The 18,571-nt window shown below is 44.5% G+C and overlaps 1 protein-coding gene across 2 annotated transcripts in view; it reads left to right on the top strand.

Annotated features, from left to right (window-relative positions):
• Iqck (IQ motif containing K) overlaps positions 1-18,571 on the top strand; it is a 129,671-nt gene that overhangs the window by 39,520 nt on the left and 71,580 nt on the right. For both annotated transcript variants that reach the window (XM_052200467.1, XM_052200458.1), the window contains exons 5-6: positions 10,664-10,716; positions 10,841-10,918. In XM_052200467.1, the coding sequence (XP_052056427.1) occupies positions 10,664-10,716; positions 10,841-10,918 (131 nt within the window). The remainder of the gene's footprint in view (positions 1-10,663; positions 10,717-10,840; positions 10,919-18,571) is intronic.

The raw sequence follows: 18,571 nt of genomic DNA, 5'->3' as shown, positions 1-18,571 counted from the left end.
CCTGGAGCTGTTTCCTGTCTTCACTTCCTTCAGTGATGAACTGCAATATAGAAGTATAAGCCAAAGAAACTCTTTTCCTCCTGAAGTTGCTTTTGGTCATAGTGTTTCATTGCAGCAATAGAAACCCTAACTTAAGGGGTTTCTCCTAAGGGATTGGAGAGATGGCTCAGCAGTTGGGAGCACTGCCTGCTCTTCTGAAGGTCCTGAGTTCAAATCCCAGCAATCACATGGTGGCTCACGGCTATCCGTGATGAGATCTGATGCCCTCTACTGGAGTGTCTGAAGACAGCTACCGTGTACTTACATATAATAATAAATCTTAAAAAAAAAAACCTGAAACCCTAAGACATATACTATGAAACTCACATGTAAGATTATTAAAAAATATCAACTGTAATTACTTTCAGGTTGCGTGCATAAGGTATGTAGGGAACATAAATTAATTTCAGGTTTAGATTTGGCTCCATTCCAATATATTTGCATAAGTGTGAATATTCCAGGATTCTAAAATTCTGAAACCCAAAGCAGTTCTGGTCCCAAGCATTTGGAAAAGAGGATTCTCAAATAATAGTCTTTAAAAACATGCTGGAGAGATGGCTCGGCAGTTACTGCTCTTCTATAGGTCCTGAATTCAAGTCCCAGCAACTGCATGGTGGCTCATGACTTAGTTATAATGTGAAATGATGCCTCTTCTGGCATGCAGATATACATGCAGATAGAACACCCATATGCATAAAATAAATATTTGAAAAAAAATCCCCATGATATATGTGAGTAAAACTTAGGCCATCACTATTAGGAATAATGAGCTCAGAGAGTGGATATGTACCCTGAAGACACCTTCCAGAGTTGAGAGCAGAGCAATTAAAAAAAAAAACACACAAAGTACTCCAGCTTTCTTTCTTTCTTTCTTTCTTTCTTTCTTTCTTTCTTTCTTTCTTTCTTTCTTTTTCTTTCTTTCTTTCTTTCTTTTTTTTTTTTTTTTTTTTTTTTTTTTTGGTTTTTTTGAGACAGGGTTTTTCTGTGTAGCTCTGGCTGTCCTGGAACTCGCTCTGTAGACCAGGCTGGCCTCAAACTCAGAAATTCGCCTGCCTCTGCCTCCCAAGTACTGGAATTGAAGACCTGCACCACCACTGCCCGACATCCCAGCCTTCTTTTAAAAATATATTTTCTTTGAAAGTTTCATATGTTTATACAATGTATTTTTTATTATACCACCCAATACTACTATATCCTTCCAGAGCACTTCCAACCTTACCCACCTCACTGTATCTTCATGTCCTCTCTTTTGTTGCTGCTATTAATGACCTCCTGAGTGCAACTAGTGCTGCTCACATGCATGTGGGGGTGTGGCCATTGACTGGGGCAGGACCATATCCCCAAAGGAGAGACCCTCCCTCTTTCATCAGTTGTCAACTGCCACTTGCCTCTAGAGAAGGGCCTCAGAGGCCTCCACACTGGCAGGGATTTCCACTGGCTTGATCTTGTGGAGGTCTCTGCTGCTGTGAGTTGATAGGATAATAGCCAGGCTGGGTTCAAAACCCAGCATTGCACAGCTCTTGTCCCTGACTCTTGGCTCTGATATTCTTTCTGACCCCTTTTCTCGATGTCCCCTGAGCCCTGGGCAGTTAATAGAGATGATTCAGCGCAGCTGACAACTCAGTTACTTAGAGTCAGCCCTTGGGCTGGTAATGAGTCAGTAAGACACTAACCATTGCCCACTACAAAAAGAAATTTCTCTCACCAAAGTCAAGAGCAGCACCATCTATGATGTAACTATTTGGAAGGTAATTTGTTGGATGACTTTTTTAGCACAGCAACAGATTGGCCCTCGGGACCCCTACTCTCCTCAGATCCAGTTCTCTCTTAAAAACATATGTCTGAACAGTAGAAGCCACTGGGGGAAAAGGAGAAGAAGAATGGGATCCACTGGGTTTTATTTAGACAGGGTCTGTGCGGCAGCTGGGTGCGGTGTTACAAATGTGCTAACTGTCTCACTGGGACCTGTCGTGTTGCAGGCACAGCTGCTATGAGAGCAGTAGGATTTGTGACCTCAGACCTGAAGGCATTGCCACCTTGCTCCTCCTAAGCCTTAGTCTCTTCCTCTTTTTTTTTTTTTTTTTAAGGTTTATTTATTTTATATGAGTACACTGTAGCTGTCTTCAGACACACCAGAAGAGGGCATTAGATCCCATTACAGATGGTTGTGAGCTACCATGTGGTTGCTGGGATTTGAACTCAGGACCTCTAGAAGAGCAGTCAGGGCTCTTAATCGCTGAGCCATCTCTCCAGTCCAGTCTCTTCCTCTTCAAATCAAAGGACAAATGATCCCAATTGATTTGTATAACAGTGTATGGGTGAGAATTCAGTAAGAAAATTTGTTTAAATCCAGGGTCAGCTCAGCATTTGGCATATACAGGAAAACGTAACAATAAAATAACAAAGCTAAGGCAAAGAAAAGTCTTAGTTAAGGTTCCTATTTTGTGATAAAAAATACTATGACCAAAAGCAACTTGGAGAGGAAGGACACACAGCTTGTCAATCATCCAGGAAAATCAGGGCAGGGACTCAGGGCAAGAACCCAGAGGCAGGAACTGAAGCAAGGGGTCATGGGGGATGTTGCTTACTGGCTTGTTCCTCAGGCTTGCTCAGGCTGCTTGCTTATATAACCCAGAATCACTGCCTAGGGATGGCACTACCCACAATAGGCTGGGCCTTCCTACATTTATCATTAATCAGACAATACCTCACAGACTTGTCTACAGTCAGTCTTATGGAGGCATATTTTTCCCATTGTCAGATAAATCTAGCTTATGTCAAGTCCATATAAAACTAGGCAGCACAGTTTTGGAATGGAAGACTAGAAATGAGTCCAGTATCTGGGGGGAAGAGCCCCCCCCCAACGCTGTTCTGGGACCAATGGAAGACGATGCCTTGTGCCCCCTTTCTGAGCCTTGCTAATTCTGGAACCCTGGGAAGATTCCTTCAACCCTGTTAGCCTTGGTTTTCTGTTCTTTTAGATGGGGTGATGCTAATAGTACCTATCCCCCTGGGATCACTGGGAGAGTTAAAGAAGGGTATGTGACAAGCAGTATGAGCCATCATTGTGGTCATTGGGGACCTTGCTTGGCAGGAGGCAAATGCCAGCACAGGAAAAGCAAGAGCAGGCTGGGAGCTGGGTCCAGTTGACAAAAAGCACAAACTCAGTTTAGAGTAGGCATATGGAGATGAGTCTATACGGGTGCATCATGGGAGCTTCTGCCATAGCTTGTTTTTACCTACATCTTGATGGATGTCTGCATGCGATGGCCTTGAAGAGACTGTCCAGACTCCTGGATGTGTTGGAAATGTGGCTGTTGCAGCCGGGTGTGCGAAGAATTTTGACCCTGACAAAGGTCTTACTGTTAAACTAGAGTTCTGTGTCCCTCTGCACAGTCAGTGCTCGCCCTGCTAATCTCTGTAGGAGTTGGAGAAGGAAATGGTTCTAAGGCAGGAAATCAGCCGGGTGACTGGCACAAGAGCCCTTCAGTGGTCCAAAGAGGCTTTGAAAAGTTACCATCTCATGCCCATCCTATGTGGACAGCCTTGTATTCATGCCTCAGGAAGAGATTAAGCAGGAGACATGTAAATACCTGAAACAATGAGACATGATGTTGGCCTGATGTTCTGAGTGGTCCCCTGACATCTGACTGTGCCTTTGGATTATCTTAATTGGAGCACAAGAGAGCAGAACTTAATTAGAACATAATTGAACAGCTACATTAAACAGAACTGGCTTAATGGCTGCTTTGTAAATTCACTTGGGGATTCACATCCCTGAAAATATTTTGAGCAGTTAATATGAAGCATGCTGGTACTTTACTGTAATCAATTTTTAATAAAAGTTGCATGTTTATATCCTTAGCAATAAAACCCAGCACAGGTTCACATGACTTTGTTTGGACTGGGGGTGGGAAGGTATTAATTTATGCAGAGTTAAGATTTCTGTATTTCCTGGAGTTACTGGCTTTGAGGGCTTTTCCAGAAAGTGACAGAAAAATTAATTCAAAGCAACTTACATAAAAAAATGATTTTTTTTAAAGATATGTGGAACCTGTGGAAAGACCTTCCACACCAGCTTAATCTGAGAGCCTGGATGATGTCTTTAGAAAAAAATGTTCTTTTATCAGTGTTATTCATTGATAAGACGACATTTTATTATAGTGTGTTCATATACTACTCAGACCTTGTTCCAACCCTTATCTCCCCTCTTCCCTCCCCCTACTTCCTGCTGCTCCCCTTCCCTTCTCAAATAGTCTTACTTTTGCTTTCATGTTATGTATGTGTGTTTAGCCGGGATTCCACATAGGAGGGAAAACACGAGATACTTGTCTTTCTCAGACGTATCCCTCATATCCCTACTGCCTCCCCATGCATACTCCTCCCTCCCAGCAGTCTCATTTCTTTGACTAGACAATGCCTTTTCTACTTCCATGTATCTAATTTAAACCTAGGACCAGCAAATGAGAAAACATGCCATATTTGTCTTAAAGGTTGACTTAATGTGCCTAACATGGTCATTTCCAGTTATATTCATTTTTCTGTATCCGACATACTTCATTTTTCCTTATGGTTAAAAACAGCTCCACATTGTATATAATCACTATGTTTTCTCTATTTGTTCTCTGTTGGTGAACTTTTTTCCCTTTAGGACAGGACACTACTATGGAGCCCAGGCTGCACACTAACTGGAAATCCTCATGCCTTACCTGGCACAAGGAATTGAGTCTTGGGGAAATATGGTGATCACTGGAATTCATTTCTGCACCACCAAGGCTAGCTGTGATCTCTTGGCTTTGGGGCAGAATTATGTATACCCATTTAAACCAGATTTTGTTGTTCTCAAATGTTAGTTGCTTCTCTTGCAGCTCTCAGCTCTTTAGTTCATCTCCTGTGTGTATGCTCAGCATAAAAACTAGTATAGACTACTCTATGGATTAATCTCGTGTGTGCCTTTTCTCTGAGAGTTGCGCTTATTTAAAAAAACAGAACTTCCTCTTCCATCTTCTATGACCATTTTCCCACCACATAACCATTGCAGCTATGTGCTTTGTTTTATTTGCTTTATAGTGCATATACCCACTAACCCATCGGCTCATCCCTCTATCTGTTCAATGTGCTACTTTGGACCATCTCAGTATAAATTGCAGATTTGTGATGACACATGCCTTAGTCCTTGACACTTGCTCTTTACCCTCTGAACTTTACATTCCTTTTCAACTTTATATTTGTGTGTGTGTGTGTGTGTGAAACAGGGTCTCATGTACCTGCCCCAGGCTAGCCTACAATTCCATGTGTAGCCAAGGGCAACCTTGGTCTCCTCCTCCCGACTTCTAGTTTCTGGCATACACTAGAGTACCCACTTCAACTATAGATTTTGCTGGGTTTTGTTCTGATTTTAGGATTTTGGACCTGGAAAGATATCTCACTTTACAGATGCAAAAACAAACACACAACAACAAAAATATTGTGTTTTAACTTTGTGGATACGGTTTGCTCTGCTCGCACACACATGCATGCTTGTGCCTTTTAGCAGTGAAGGCTTCATTGTATCGCCCACATCCCGTGAGCCTGGCAGCCCAAGGGGCTTCAGCATTGCACTTTCCTTTTTCTATTACTTCCTCTCTTATCTCTTCACTCACCACAGCCTTTCAGTTGCCTTCCCTTCTCCCTTTCAGCAACCCAGTGAATAATTTTTAAACTAAACAACAGCTGAACAATACCCCACTGTTCTGCATGTCTGAGTATGCAGGGCACGTCCACGCCTGCCCAGAACTCCAGGAGAATATCATCTCTCATACTTTATTTCTTTGCATCAAAAGCAAATAAATCTGTTCGTGAACCTCATACAGCTATATTAAGGTCTATTTAATAGGATGAGCGAGGCCACATTCTCGGCATAGAATCTTTGCCACAAACCAGTATGATAAATGTCAAGTGGACAAGCAAGGCGTGTGGGAAGAAGAAGAATTGACCATTGTACAGTTGCTCCATTGTTTAAGCCATTAGGTTGCAATTCATGCTCGGTTACATATTTGCATTGTAACAAGTATTTTCTTCTTTTAAGATAGCTTTTGAAGGGAACGCTTGCATTTGCAGCCTTTGTAGTCTTTAAAAAGCAAAAAACAAAATAACATTTGGGATGGGGACACACATACACACACACACACACACACACACACACACACACACACGTACACATGATGTAAAAAAATTGGGGAGGTGGGAAGGGGTGGATCCGGGAGGAAGGGGCAGAGGGTGGGTGGTGAATATGATCAAAAGACTCTTATTAGAATCTCAAAGAACTAATAAAAATGAAAAAAAGATAGACCATTTCTAAGATGTAGCACTTTTCATTTATTCCTCTGGCTGGCCATGTTTCATTTTCTTTATAAAAGCTGTTGACTTCAAGGTAAAAAACACAGCAAATAATCTGTAGCAATTCCGGCACCACTGTGTTTTCTTTACTAACAGCCGCTAAAGCTTCCTTTAAAACCCTAAGCAGGATTTTGCTTTTCAGTGGCCATCAGTTTCACAGCAATCCTGTCGACTTTCTGTGGGGTTACAAGACCAAACTGGCAGTTTGGATGGGAAGAAAGAAAAAGAAGATCAGAAGGAAGCTTTTCATAAGAAAATAATGTGGTGGGCTGTGGCACAGCGCCAGCGGTGGAGGGCTTACCCAGTACACTGGAAGCCCTGGCCTTGGCTCCCAGCACCAGCCAGGGCAGTGCATGTCTATAATCCCAACTCTCCCGAGGCACAGAAAAGGCATCGGAAATTTGAGGATGTATAACGTCTACACTATACCATAGCTAGTTGAGGCCAGCCTAAGGGATACTTTGTCTTAAGAAGAATGAATGAAGTGTATCCAGATTTATACTAGTAATCTTAGTTTGAAGTGCCCACATCCTTTCTCCTGCATTTCTTCATCCACTCACGCAGCCCTCGAGGATCCCTGCTCCACGCTGGGCACTTGACGAAGCTCCAGGTAGAAAGCGAGGTGTGAGCATCCTGCTTCCAGAGCTTGCAGTCTGCAGGGAGATGTGCATTGCTCTGAGATGCTGAGGTGGAGTTCATCAGGAAAGTGCAGGAGAGCCCTTCCTCAGAGGAAAATGCTGAGAGTGAGCCGGAAGGCTTCCTGGGATGCTTAGGATACATGAGATTGGAGAACCGAAAAGTGGTAGTTAAAACTTCTCGTTTGTAAACAATAATCAACCCAGCACAGTCTGGTTGGAGACAACAAAAAATTAAAAAAAAAAAAAAAAGGAAACTTCTAACAGGGTATGTAACTCAGTGTGCCTAATACAAGACTATGAGCTCAGAGTTCTATCCTGGGCATATCACCAATGTGTGGGGGTGGGGAGGTGGGGGGGGGGCGGGGGGGGGGGGGGGAGAAGGCACCTAACAGGTTCCGGGAACTTGGGTGTTTATCAGCTCTGGGTCTAGAGCAGTGCAATCAGGAGTCCTGCTAATGGATCCTGGGGTTGTCTTCTCTGGGTATGGTTGTTTGGGTTAATTGATTCCATCTGTACCACTCCAAGTTCCAAATAAGGTCATATTTTGTAGAATTTAGGGTTCTAACAGAGGGATCTCTGGGAGGGTGCAATTCAACTTCCTTTCAACCCCTCCATGTCTCCTGCTGATCCTACCTGTTGACTGGACCCAGAAATGCAGGTGTGGAATTGATTGGTAAGGAATGATTGATGGGTTATTTGAGCCAAAAAGCCAGCCCCTCTGTATCTGAGCAGGGTAGGTTAGTGTAGGGTAGATCTAGATGGACAGAAATTTTCCAGAATATCCTACATTCTTGGGAGTGCTACCAATATGGTATCCAGCACCTGTAGACTGACTTGGTTCTTAGACTCTGTCAAAAGGGGTTCTCTGACTTTCCCTGGACCATGTAGTCCAGGTTGGGGATCATTGACCAACCAAAGAAGTCATTCCACCTGGGTCTGGCTTGGTGGACCAGTGAGTTTATGGAGGCTGCTTGCAGACTAGTGGGTGACTGGAAAGACTACTCACTGTGGCATGGCTCACAACTCATATACCTGCATTTCTGGAGCCTTTGCACCTCTAGTAGGCAGCTCTGTTGGTAAAAGTCTCCTTTCCACAGCGCTTGTTACTGCTTGTCTGACTGGGGATGAACCCTGTGAACCCTGTGAACCCTGTGAACCTTGTAGGCTCCAAAGCTTCCCAAGACCTGTGAGGAATATTCAGCTCATGAATCCTATGTATGGAGGCCAGAGGACAGCTGAAGACATCAGTTCTCTCCCTCCACCACGTGAGCTCCAGGTATCAAACTCAGATCGTTAGGCTGGGCTGCCAGTGTCCTTGTTTGCTGAGCCATCTCATTAGCCCTGTTTGCTGAGCCCTAAGGACCATGTGTAAAAGATGGAGCATCTCAACTCAGAGGAAACTACATTGAACAATAAACCTCTTTTGTAAATAAAAGGAGACAAAAAATAGAAGAAACTTCCAACAGGGTGTGTAAGGCAGTGTGCCTAATAAGACTGCGAGCTCTGAGTTCTATCCTGGGCACACCCCCAATGGGAGGTGGGAGGGAAAGAGTGGGGAGAGAAGAGGGAGAAGGAGAAAGAGAGACTAGGGCGGGGGAAGAAGGAAGGGAGAGGGAGGAGGGAGGAGGGAGGAGAGAGGAAAGAGGAAAGAAGAGGGAGGAGGGAGGAGACAGGAGACAGGAGAGAGACAGAGGCCTCCACCTCTCAGATCCCTTAACAGTTCTCTGACAGGAGCGAGTGGTTCTGTTTAGGTCATGAGAAGGGGCTTCAAGTGGAAACAGGACACAGGATGCTTGCTGCTCTACCGGCTCAGCACAGGTTGACCCAGTGCCCTACAAAGTTTCCTTGCTAGGGCCTATAATTGGCGGCACGCAGTGATAAGAAGAGGGGCAATAAATTTAGTGGAATTTATTTTGCCTTACATATCAAGATAAGGATAAAGGCCAGCTGGCCAGTGGCTTAAGGCAGTTAGCAGGACCCTGCTCCTCCCAGCTCCTGTCCCTTCATCTGTAGAGTGTAGCTTTTGTTTGGCTTGTTTGTTTGAGGCAGGGTTTCCTATTGTCCAGGTTGGCCTCAAACTCACTTTGTGGCTAAGGGTGGCTTCAAACTCCTCCTCTCTTATCTCCCTCCCCCTTTTAAGACTTATTTGTTTTATGTAAGTCCACTTGTGGCTATCTTCAGACACACCCAGATGGTTGCTGGGATTTGAACTCTGGAGTTCTGGAAGAGCAGTCAGTGTTCTTAACCTCTGAGCTATCTCTCCAGACCATCCTTACCTCCTTCTTAAGGCTGGGGTTTCCACATACCGAGCATGTAGATTTTCATCTCAGGGCTCGAAGGGACCGCTCCACTTCCAGACCCACAGCTGTATTCCAGACCGGAAGCTGAGGGGAACATCATGGGACAGCAGATGGGAGACCCAGGAAAGCAGCATATGCATAGACATACTTGTCCATTTCTGTTTCATAAGGCAGAACTGTGCCCCACAGTTATCCCTAGCTAATCAGCTACCAACTTTTTGGCCTAATTGATAGCTATGTGGGAGCAATAAGGTGTCTGTTAAAGAAGGGGTGCAGTATGGGAACTAGATACAGCCAGCAGGACCAATAGCCTGGGCGCGTGGCTTCCACCTTTAGGTGCTGTGCAGTTTTACTTTTGTGTGTTTCCTTCCATCTTTAAAAGTGATACCTAGATCTGAAGTCCAGATATGGCTGAGGGAGGCAGCAAACAGAATGCAGCCCCGAGACCAGTCAGCAGCCAATGTGCCCTGTGTCCGTGCTTCAGCCAATGGCCTGATAGCTCACCATACAGAATGAGTTCACATAACCTAGTGCTGTGGGCACTGCCCTTGTCTATGATGTTTTCACAATGATAGAAATCATCCCAGGGTACATCTCTCACAACATATCCTACTTGCCATTTCCATAAGTTACACATAGCTCAAATCAAGTCGTGGTCTAGATAATAGAATCCTTCCCACCAGTTCCTAGGTGTTGTGAACCATAAAATCAGTCTCATTAGGGCTGGAGAGATGGCTCAGTGGTTAAGAGCACTTGTTCTCTTGCAGAGGGCCAGGACCCAGTGTCTGCATGGTTCACCACCATTTATAACCCCAGTTCCAGGGATCTAGCATCTTCTCTGACCTCTGATGCCACCAATAAATGTAGCACACATATGTACATACATACATACATGCATGAGGGTAAAATACTTATATGTATAAAACCAAGTAAGTGTTTTTTTCAAAGTCAGCCTCTTAAGGCACAGAGAGAAAGGAAACACCTACTAGGTATGTAATAAACACCTACTAGGTATGTAATAAACACCTACTAGGCATGTAATAAATACCTACTAAGTATGTAATAAACACCTACTAGGTATGTTCACTGCATTCTTTTAGTCCCTACTGTCAGAAAATGCACTTCCAAAGTTGACTAGAGAAATACTTGCAGGATGCTTTATACTGCCCACATATTGTTTGTTGGCATACTTACAAACTTTGAATGGACCCATACATATTTTGAGTCTAACCAATTACTTTCTTTCTTTGTGCTATGAGACATGTAGATAAAGTAAGAATATAATTTAATTTTCTCTTCTTTTTTTAGAGGAAGAGAACCAAATTCATTGCCTGCGATTTCCTGACTGAGTGGCTATACAAGTAAGCTGTTCCTGTCATGAATATTCAGTGACCCTGAGGATTTGATTGTGTTAACTTGTAATAGACGAACAACAGGCTTAATTCTTGTCCTTTTTCTTGTCAATGAACATGATTATGTGACCAGCCAGAATCCGAAGAGGGCAGGGGAGTCATTCACAGAATTCTTCTCCATTCCATTTGTGGAGGAATGGCTCAAGGACCAGTAAGTGTGAATAGCTAATTCTTAATGTTTTTTGTGCATGTGTGTTTGGTGTATATGCATGTTTGCATGTGTGCAGGTCCACATGTAAAGGCTGAGGCTGAAGTTGGAGTTTTCCCTGTTTGTTGAAGCAGGGACTCAAAATTGAATGCACAGCTTGCTCTCTGGTTAGTCTGCACAGCCGGCTTGTCCTGGGGGCCCTCTGTCTCTACGCTCTGAGCTCTGGGACCACAGGCAGCCACCTCTCTCCCAGCATCTGTGTGGCTTCTGGGAAGCCCACCTGTGATCCTTGTGCTTGCATAGCTTTAGTCACTGAGCCATCTCTCCTTTCCAGTCCCAATCTCAGGGCTGGGTTCACAATGGCTTTCTTTGGTAGAAGGGAATTCACTCACGCACTGCACCCAGACTCCGGATCAGTTCACACTTGGTGCTCTTGTCTCTGGTTATTTGTAGCATAGACTAAGCACCACCTCTTTACATTGGTTCTAGCCTAGAAACACTTCAAAAATAACACAGAAAAGAAGTTCTTGATCTGAATAATTTTTCTTTCCAGCCGTTTCCGTGTCTCTGTTCCTGTCTATCTCTCTGTTGGAGCCGAGTGAGCTCAGTGTCCTTGCATGAGCTAGACAGACTTAGCAGCAGGGCTGCAGTCCCTCCCACAGGTCTCACACGCAAGCTCGGGGTCTCTTCTGCTCTTAGGGGCCTCCTCTGTCTGAGGGGTCATCGTGTCTCAAAAAATATGGCAGAACTTTTCTGTTGCTTCTCAGTTGGGCTCACTAGTTCTCTATTTAAAAATACCACAGAACACAGTGAAAACTCTCTGACCATCAGAATCTAGCTCTCTTCCCCTCAAGCAAGTAAACTCTCTCCTTCCACCCAGTGGATGCGAGGCATCAAACTCACACAGCCAGACTTGGCTGCAGGCACTTTTACCCCTATGCTTTCTTGCCAGTGTCCAGGTCATATTCCTCGCCTTCTATAACTGTCACAATGCATGTGTGAACATGCCTGTAGAGGCCAGGCATTGATGCCACCTGTTATCCTTTATGGCCCCTCACCTTAGGGTTTTTTTTTTTTTTCTTTTTTTGGTGTTCTGAGACAGGGTTTCTCTGTGTAGCCCTGGCTGTCCTGGAACTCACTCTGTAGACCAGGCTGGCCTTGAACTCAGAAATCCACCTGCCTCTGCCTCCCCTCCCAAGTGTGGGATTAAAGGCGTGTGCCACCACTGCCTGGCTTCACCTTAGGTTTTGAGACAGAGCCTCTCACTGAACCTTAACCTCATTGATTGGCTAAGATTGGCAGACCACTGAGCTCTTGGAATCAACTTCTGTCAGCCTCCTCAGTGCTAATGTTACAGATGTGGCCCACCACATAGTTTATGAAGCTGCCAAGGGTATTCCTCAGGGTTCTGCATTCCTCCACAGGCAGCACAGTGCTGCCTGAGCCATCTCCCAGACCCAAGTCACATTTGAAAAGGCCAGAGACCTTAGATTAGACTCTTAACCCCAGTGTCACAGCTTTTGCCTTAGTCTGCTTTTTAAGAATATCAAGTTGAATAGATAGGCCTTTGACTTTATCCATTTTAGGGGGCAGAAACTGGTAATAAAAAAAATCTGAAATTACAAACCAGGCCAGGTGATTTGTTCTTGTAGTTCCTGCCCTGTACTGGCAGATAGACCAGGAGTTCAAGGTCATTCTCAGTTACCTAGCAAGTTTGAGACCAGCCCGGGCTATAGAAAATCCTGTCTTTTAAAAAAGAATTCTGAGGTGCCAGCACACCTTTAATCCCAGGACACAGGAGGCAGAGGCAGGTGGATCTCTGAGTTCCAAGACAGCCTGGTCTAGTTAGTGAGTTCCAGGATAGCCAAGACTGCATAGAGAGCTCCTATTTTAGAGAACACAGAAATACATACATACACACACACATATAATAATAATAATAATGAATAGAAATATATAATAAACTAAAATAATTAAGATTATACATTAAAAGGAGTGCCATATTGGAAAATCTTTGATTTTTATTCATATTTAAACCCATTGACTGTTTCTCAGTGATAGAGCACTAAGCTCTGGATTTCATTCACACATACACAGACACAGACAGATGCACACCACACACAGAAACACACACATGCACCACACACAGAAACATACATGAACAAATACACCACACACAGAAACACACATGTGCATGTATGCACGCACACACACACACACACACAGCCACACACACAGTCTTCTGCTTAGTCTAATCACTGAGTCCTATGAGGTCTGTTGTTCACCGAATAGCTTGTGCTTTCTCCACAATGGGGTTTGCTTTCTTCTGTTGCTGCTATACTTTGAAAATGATCCATTTTCCTGTGCTAATTAATGAAAAAGAATCTTAAAAATCAGAGACCTGATTGGGTGGGGTGACACATGCCATTGATCTAGTACTTGGGAGGTAGAAGCAGACAAACCTCCATGATTTTGAGGCCAGCCTAATCTACACAGTGAGTCCCAGGCCATCCTGGACTATACGCCGAGACCCTGTCTCAAAGAGATGGAGGTGGGTGCCGAGAGATGGCTCAGTGACTGAGAACACTTGCAGAGGACCCAGCCTCCATTCCAAGTACCCCATGATGGTCCACAAACACCTGTAACTCCAGTTCCAAGGGCATCCAGGGGTCCCTCTGACCCCTGCAGGCACTGGGTACAGATGTGGTACACTAACTTACATGCAGCAAAACAGCCATATACATATGAAGAACCTGAAAAACCAAAGGCAAGACCTTTGTCCCTTGAGCATCCTTGTAAACCCCTAGTCACTCACTACCATGGTATCTTCGGGTGGCCTCAGGGTCCCCTGAAAGCTCATAGTAACACACAGAGAAGTGTCAGCCACACTGTCGTTGCAGTCGGAGCCACAGCGCTCTGGCTTCTGCTGGCATCTGTATTCCATGCTTCTGTTATCTTTCCGGGAGAAGCCCAGGAGTGCAATAAACGAAATGTAGTTCACACCATGTAGCGGATACCTGCGGAGCCCCAACCTGCCATGACACAGAAGGCTTGGTGCTGAGGAAACCAGAAGAGAACAAATGAGAGCCGGAGTGCTAGAGTGGGAAGCCCGTTTACAAGCGGCTGCAGTCTGTGTAGTGAGCATTGTAATTTGGGTGTTAACAGAGCGCTCAAGAGAAGTTGTGAGGCAGGAGACCCTGCCTGGGCCTGGAGCCAGCTGGCTTGAGTCCAGACTTGGATTTGAGAACTTAGGTGCTGTGTTCTTCCAGGGTACCTTGGAGCAGGAAGAGCCAGAGAAGCAAGCAGGAACCAGACAGAGTCTTTCAGGCACATGAGGACGGGAACTGAGAAAAAACCTCTAGCCCAGATGTTTGGACCTCAGCTGTGTGTGGAGCTGAGCTATGCTGTGCATTGTGATGTTGGCAGTATTGTGGCCCTTTTCCTACTAGAAGTCAGTGACCCCCCCCCCCCAATCAATACAGTTTAAATATCTCAGAACATCTGCAGACAGATGAATGTCTCAAAGCTGCAGGTGAGGCAGATTGCCCCAGCTGAGACCCTCTGATCTAATCCTGTGGTTTTCTATCTTGGCTGCATTTTAAAATCATCTGCAAGCCAGGGCTAAGGAGATGGCTCAGCCATTAGAGGCTAGGCTCACAACTAGAAATAGAAAATCTTGAACAACCCAAGCATAGTGGTATGTGCCTTTAATTCCAGCACTTAGGAGGCACTGGATCGCTGTGGGTTTGCGGTCAGCCTGGTCTAGATAGAAAGTTCCAGGACAGCCAAGGCTACATAGTGAGACCTTGTCTCAAAAAACAAAACAAAACAAAACAAAACAAAAACAAAAACAAAAACAAAAAACCAACCAACCAAACAAAAAAAAAAAACCAAGAAAAACATTAAACCATTTGTAGAACTTTCCATCAAGACCTGTTAAATCCAAATTTCCAGGATGGCCTGAACATTATTTTATTTTCATTTTTGTTTTAAAAAGCTTTCTGCATGTTCAATTTATTGTGGTTTCTATTTTTTTTTTTGAGACAGATTCTTACTATGTAGCTTAGGCTAGCCCTAAACTTTCAGTTCTCTTGCTTTGGCTTTCTGAGTACTGGAATGAAAGGTGTGTGGCAATCTAGATTTCCAAGTAGTCTTGTGAGTGGTCAGGTGTGAATTCTTTGTTGGGTAGAAGTCACCCTGCATCTGGTGACCATCACTAGTCTGACCAAGTAGCCACTCTGCTGGAGGCTTTTGTTGAGTATGATCAATCCCCTCCAACCTTTCCACGGCTCTTGCATATAGATGCTAAAACTGGGAAGTTGAAAATAAAGGAATTGAGTCTTGGGGAAATATTGTGATCAGTGGGCTTCTTCCCTATGCATGCGACCTGTTGCCAGCCAGCCATCGTCTAAACAATGGCAAGATTGGAATAACAGGCACTGAAGAATGGAGATGTTCCCCATCCCCTTCTTAGCTTTTTCTGCCTAAAAGAATCTTAACCTTTTCCACCCTCCTTCCAAGCTACCTGCAAGGAAGTTACTGTGGGCTGTGCTGTGAAGTGGACTCATGGGTACTGGGGCACACTAGCTGTTTCAGCCACAGCCACATTTCCAAGAAGGAGCTGAACACAAGGTGATTAAGTTTTGCTCAGGGTGCTAAGTCAGCAGCAGAGGGAGGACTTGAACCCAGGCAGCCCGCCTTCAGTCAGCCCTGTCAAGAGCACATTCAGTTGCCTTACCTGGCAACTGAACTTAACATGATCAGTTTGAGACCAGAAGAAAACCGGCCTCATGAGGATGTAATACGTGTATTGGGGTAATTTAAGGGATTTGAAGTGGGTATTTTGAGTAAATGAGAGTTTCCTTTCCTGGCTCAACTTTAGTAAACAACCCCTGTGTGAGATGTAGCGCTAACTATATCTGCTGCCACTTACTGCCTCTGGTAAGCCTGTCTACCAGCCTGGGAGGGAGCAGCTACATTGTGAGTCAGGGTCTTATTTTAATGTCAAGGTCTAGTGCCACTGTCATGTGCGATTACAGCTGGATTGGAAGCGGCTGTCATAGGTGGCTTACCAGTGACTGTTCTGCAAATGATCCCTCTCCCACCGGGTCCATCTTCTTCCTGCCTTCAGTTTAGCAGACAGTTTCTGTCTAGTCCTTCATAGCTGCTTTCCCCCTGCCTCTTTTTGTTTTAATATAACTACATTTTTGTATAGTCTAGGACATTGACAATCTTTTAAAATACTCTCCACACATAAACTTGAAAGTAGAGTGTTTCTCATGCATGTCTTTATGAGATTAAGGATGCAGGGAAAGGAAATATCCCATGGCAAGGACTGCTGCAGGATTAAGTCACTGCAGACCTCAGGAGTCTTTGAGAACAATGCTGCATTTTACCAAGGGTGACTTCAATTTTCCTCCAGCAAAGAATTACTTGAAGAATGCAGACCAGGCCTGAGGCCGAGGCTCAGTTGCTAGAGGGGTTGCCTAGCGTACATGAAGGATGCAGTCTCTAGCACTGCACAAACAGGGTTTGGTGGTACATGCCTAACATCTTAGCACTCCAGAGGTGGAGGCAGGAGGATCAGAAATGCAGAGTCCTTGGTTACTCCATAGCTACATAGGAGGTTTAAAACCTTGTCTCAAAGGAACGTTGCAAAACAAAGTTGCATAAAAAACACTTGTCTTTTCTTTTTACTGTTTTTTTCTTTTTTCTTTTTGATTGGATATTTTATTTCTTTAGATTTCAAATGTTTTCCCCTTTCCAGGTCTCCCCTTCATAAACCCCTTATCCTCTCCCCCTCTCCTGCTGCTATGAGGGTGCTCCCCCACCCTCCCACACCTGTCTTCCCAGCCTGGCATTCCCTACACTGGGACATCGAACAACCTCAGGCCCAAGGGCCTCTCCTCCCACTGATCTCCAACAAAGCCATCCTCTGCCGTCATATGTGGCCAGCACCATAGGTCCCTCCATGTGTGTTCTTTGGTTGGTGGTCCAGTCCCCGGGAGCTCCAGGGGCTCTGGCTTGTTGACACTGTTGCTCCCTCCATGGGGCTGCAAACCCCCTCAGCTCCTTCAGTCCCTTCTCCAACTCCTCCATCAGGGACCCCTGAGCTCAGTCCAATGGTTGGCTGCGAGCTTCCACCTATGTATTTGTCAGGCTCTGTCAGAGCCTCTCAGGAGACAGCCATATCAGGCTTCTGTCAGCAAGAACTTTTCCTGGCATCCAAAGTAATGTCCAGGTTTGGTGGTCATATAGAGGATGGATCCCAGGTGGGGCAGCCTCTGGATGGCCTTTCCTGGCCTTCATTCTCTGCTCCACACTTTGTCTCCTTATTTCCTCCTGTGAATATTTTGTTCACTCTTCTAAAAAGCACTGAAACATTCACATTTTGTTCTTCCTTTTTCTTAGGCTTCATATAGTCTGTGAATTGAATCTTGGGTATTCTGAACTTTTTGGCTAATGTCTACTTATCAGTAAGTACATACCATGTTTGTTTCTTTGTGACTGAGTCACCTCCCTCAGGATGATATTCTCAAGTTTCATCCATTTGCCTGCAAATTCATGAAGACTTGTTTTTAATAGCTGAGTAGTATAAATGTACCGTATTTTTTGTATCCATTCTTCTGTTGAGAGACATCTGGGTTGTTTCCAGCTTCTGGCTATTATAAATATGGCTGCTATGAACATAGTGGAGCATGTGTCCTTATTACATGTTGGAGCATCTTCTAGGTATATGCCCAGGAGTGGTATATCTGTGTCTTCAGGTAGAACTATGTTCAATATTCTGAAGAACCCCAGACTGATTTCCAGAGTGGTTGTACCAGCTTGCAATCCCACCAGCAATGGAGGAGTGTTCTTTTTCTACATCCTTGCCAGTATCTGCTGTCACCTGAGTTCTTCATCTTAGTCATTCTGACTGGTATGAGGTGGAATCTTAGGGTTGTTTTCATTTACATTTCCCTGATAACTAAGGATGTTGAACATTTCTTTAAGTGTTTCTCAGCCCTTCAAGTTTCCTCAGTTGAGAATTCTCTGTTTAGCTCTGTTCCCCATTTTTTTTAAATAGGGTTATTTGGTTCTCTGGAGTCTAACTTCTTGAGTTCTTTGTATATATTGGATATTAGCCTTCTATCAGATGTACTATTGGTAAAGATCTTTTCCCAATCTGTTGGTTGCCATTTTGTCCTATTGACAGTGTCCTTTTCCTTATAGAAGCTTTGCAATTTTATGAGGTCCCATTTGTCAATTATTATTTTTTGTTTTTTTGGATTTGGTTTTTTCGAGACAGGGTTTCTCTGTGTAGCCCTGGCTGTCCTGGAACTCACTCTGTAGACCAGGCTGGCCTCAAACTCAGAAATCCACCTGCCTCTGCCTCCCAAGTGCTGGGATTACAGGCGTGTGCCACCACTGCCCAATGCCCCATTTGTCAATTCTTGATCTTACAGGGTAAGCCACTGATGTTCTGTACCTTTCCCCTGTACCCAAGTGTTCAAGGCTTTTCCCTACTTTCTCTTCTATTACATTCAGTGTATCTAGTTTTATGTGGAGGTCCTTGATCCACTTGGACTTGAGCTTTATACAGGGACATAAAAACAGGCCATGTTCCATTATTCTACATGCTGACCTCCAGTTGAATCAGCACCATTTGTTGAA

The sequence above is a fragment of the Apodemus sylvaticus genome, chromosome 1 (assembly GCF_947179515.1).
Source record: "Apodemus sylvaticus chromosome 1, mApoSyl1.1, whole genome shotgun sequence".
In the NCBI taxonomy this organism is placed as follows: domain Eukaryota; kingdom Metazoa; phylum Chordata; class Mammalia; order Rodentia; family Muridae; genus Apodemus; species Apodemus sylvaticus.
This window is presented reverse-complemented; position numbering and strand designations above follow the sequence as displayed.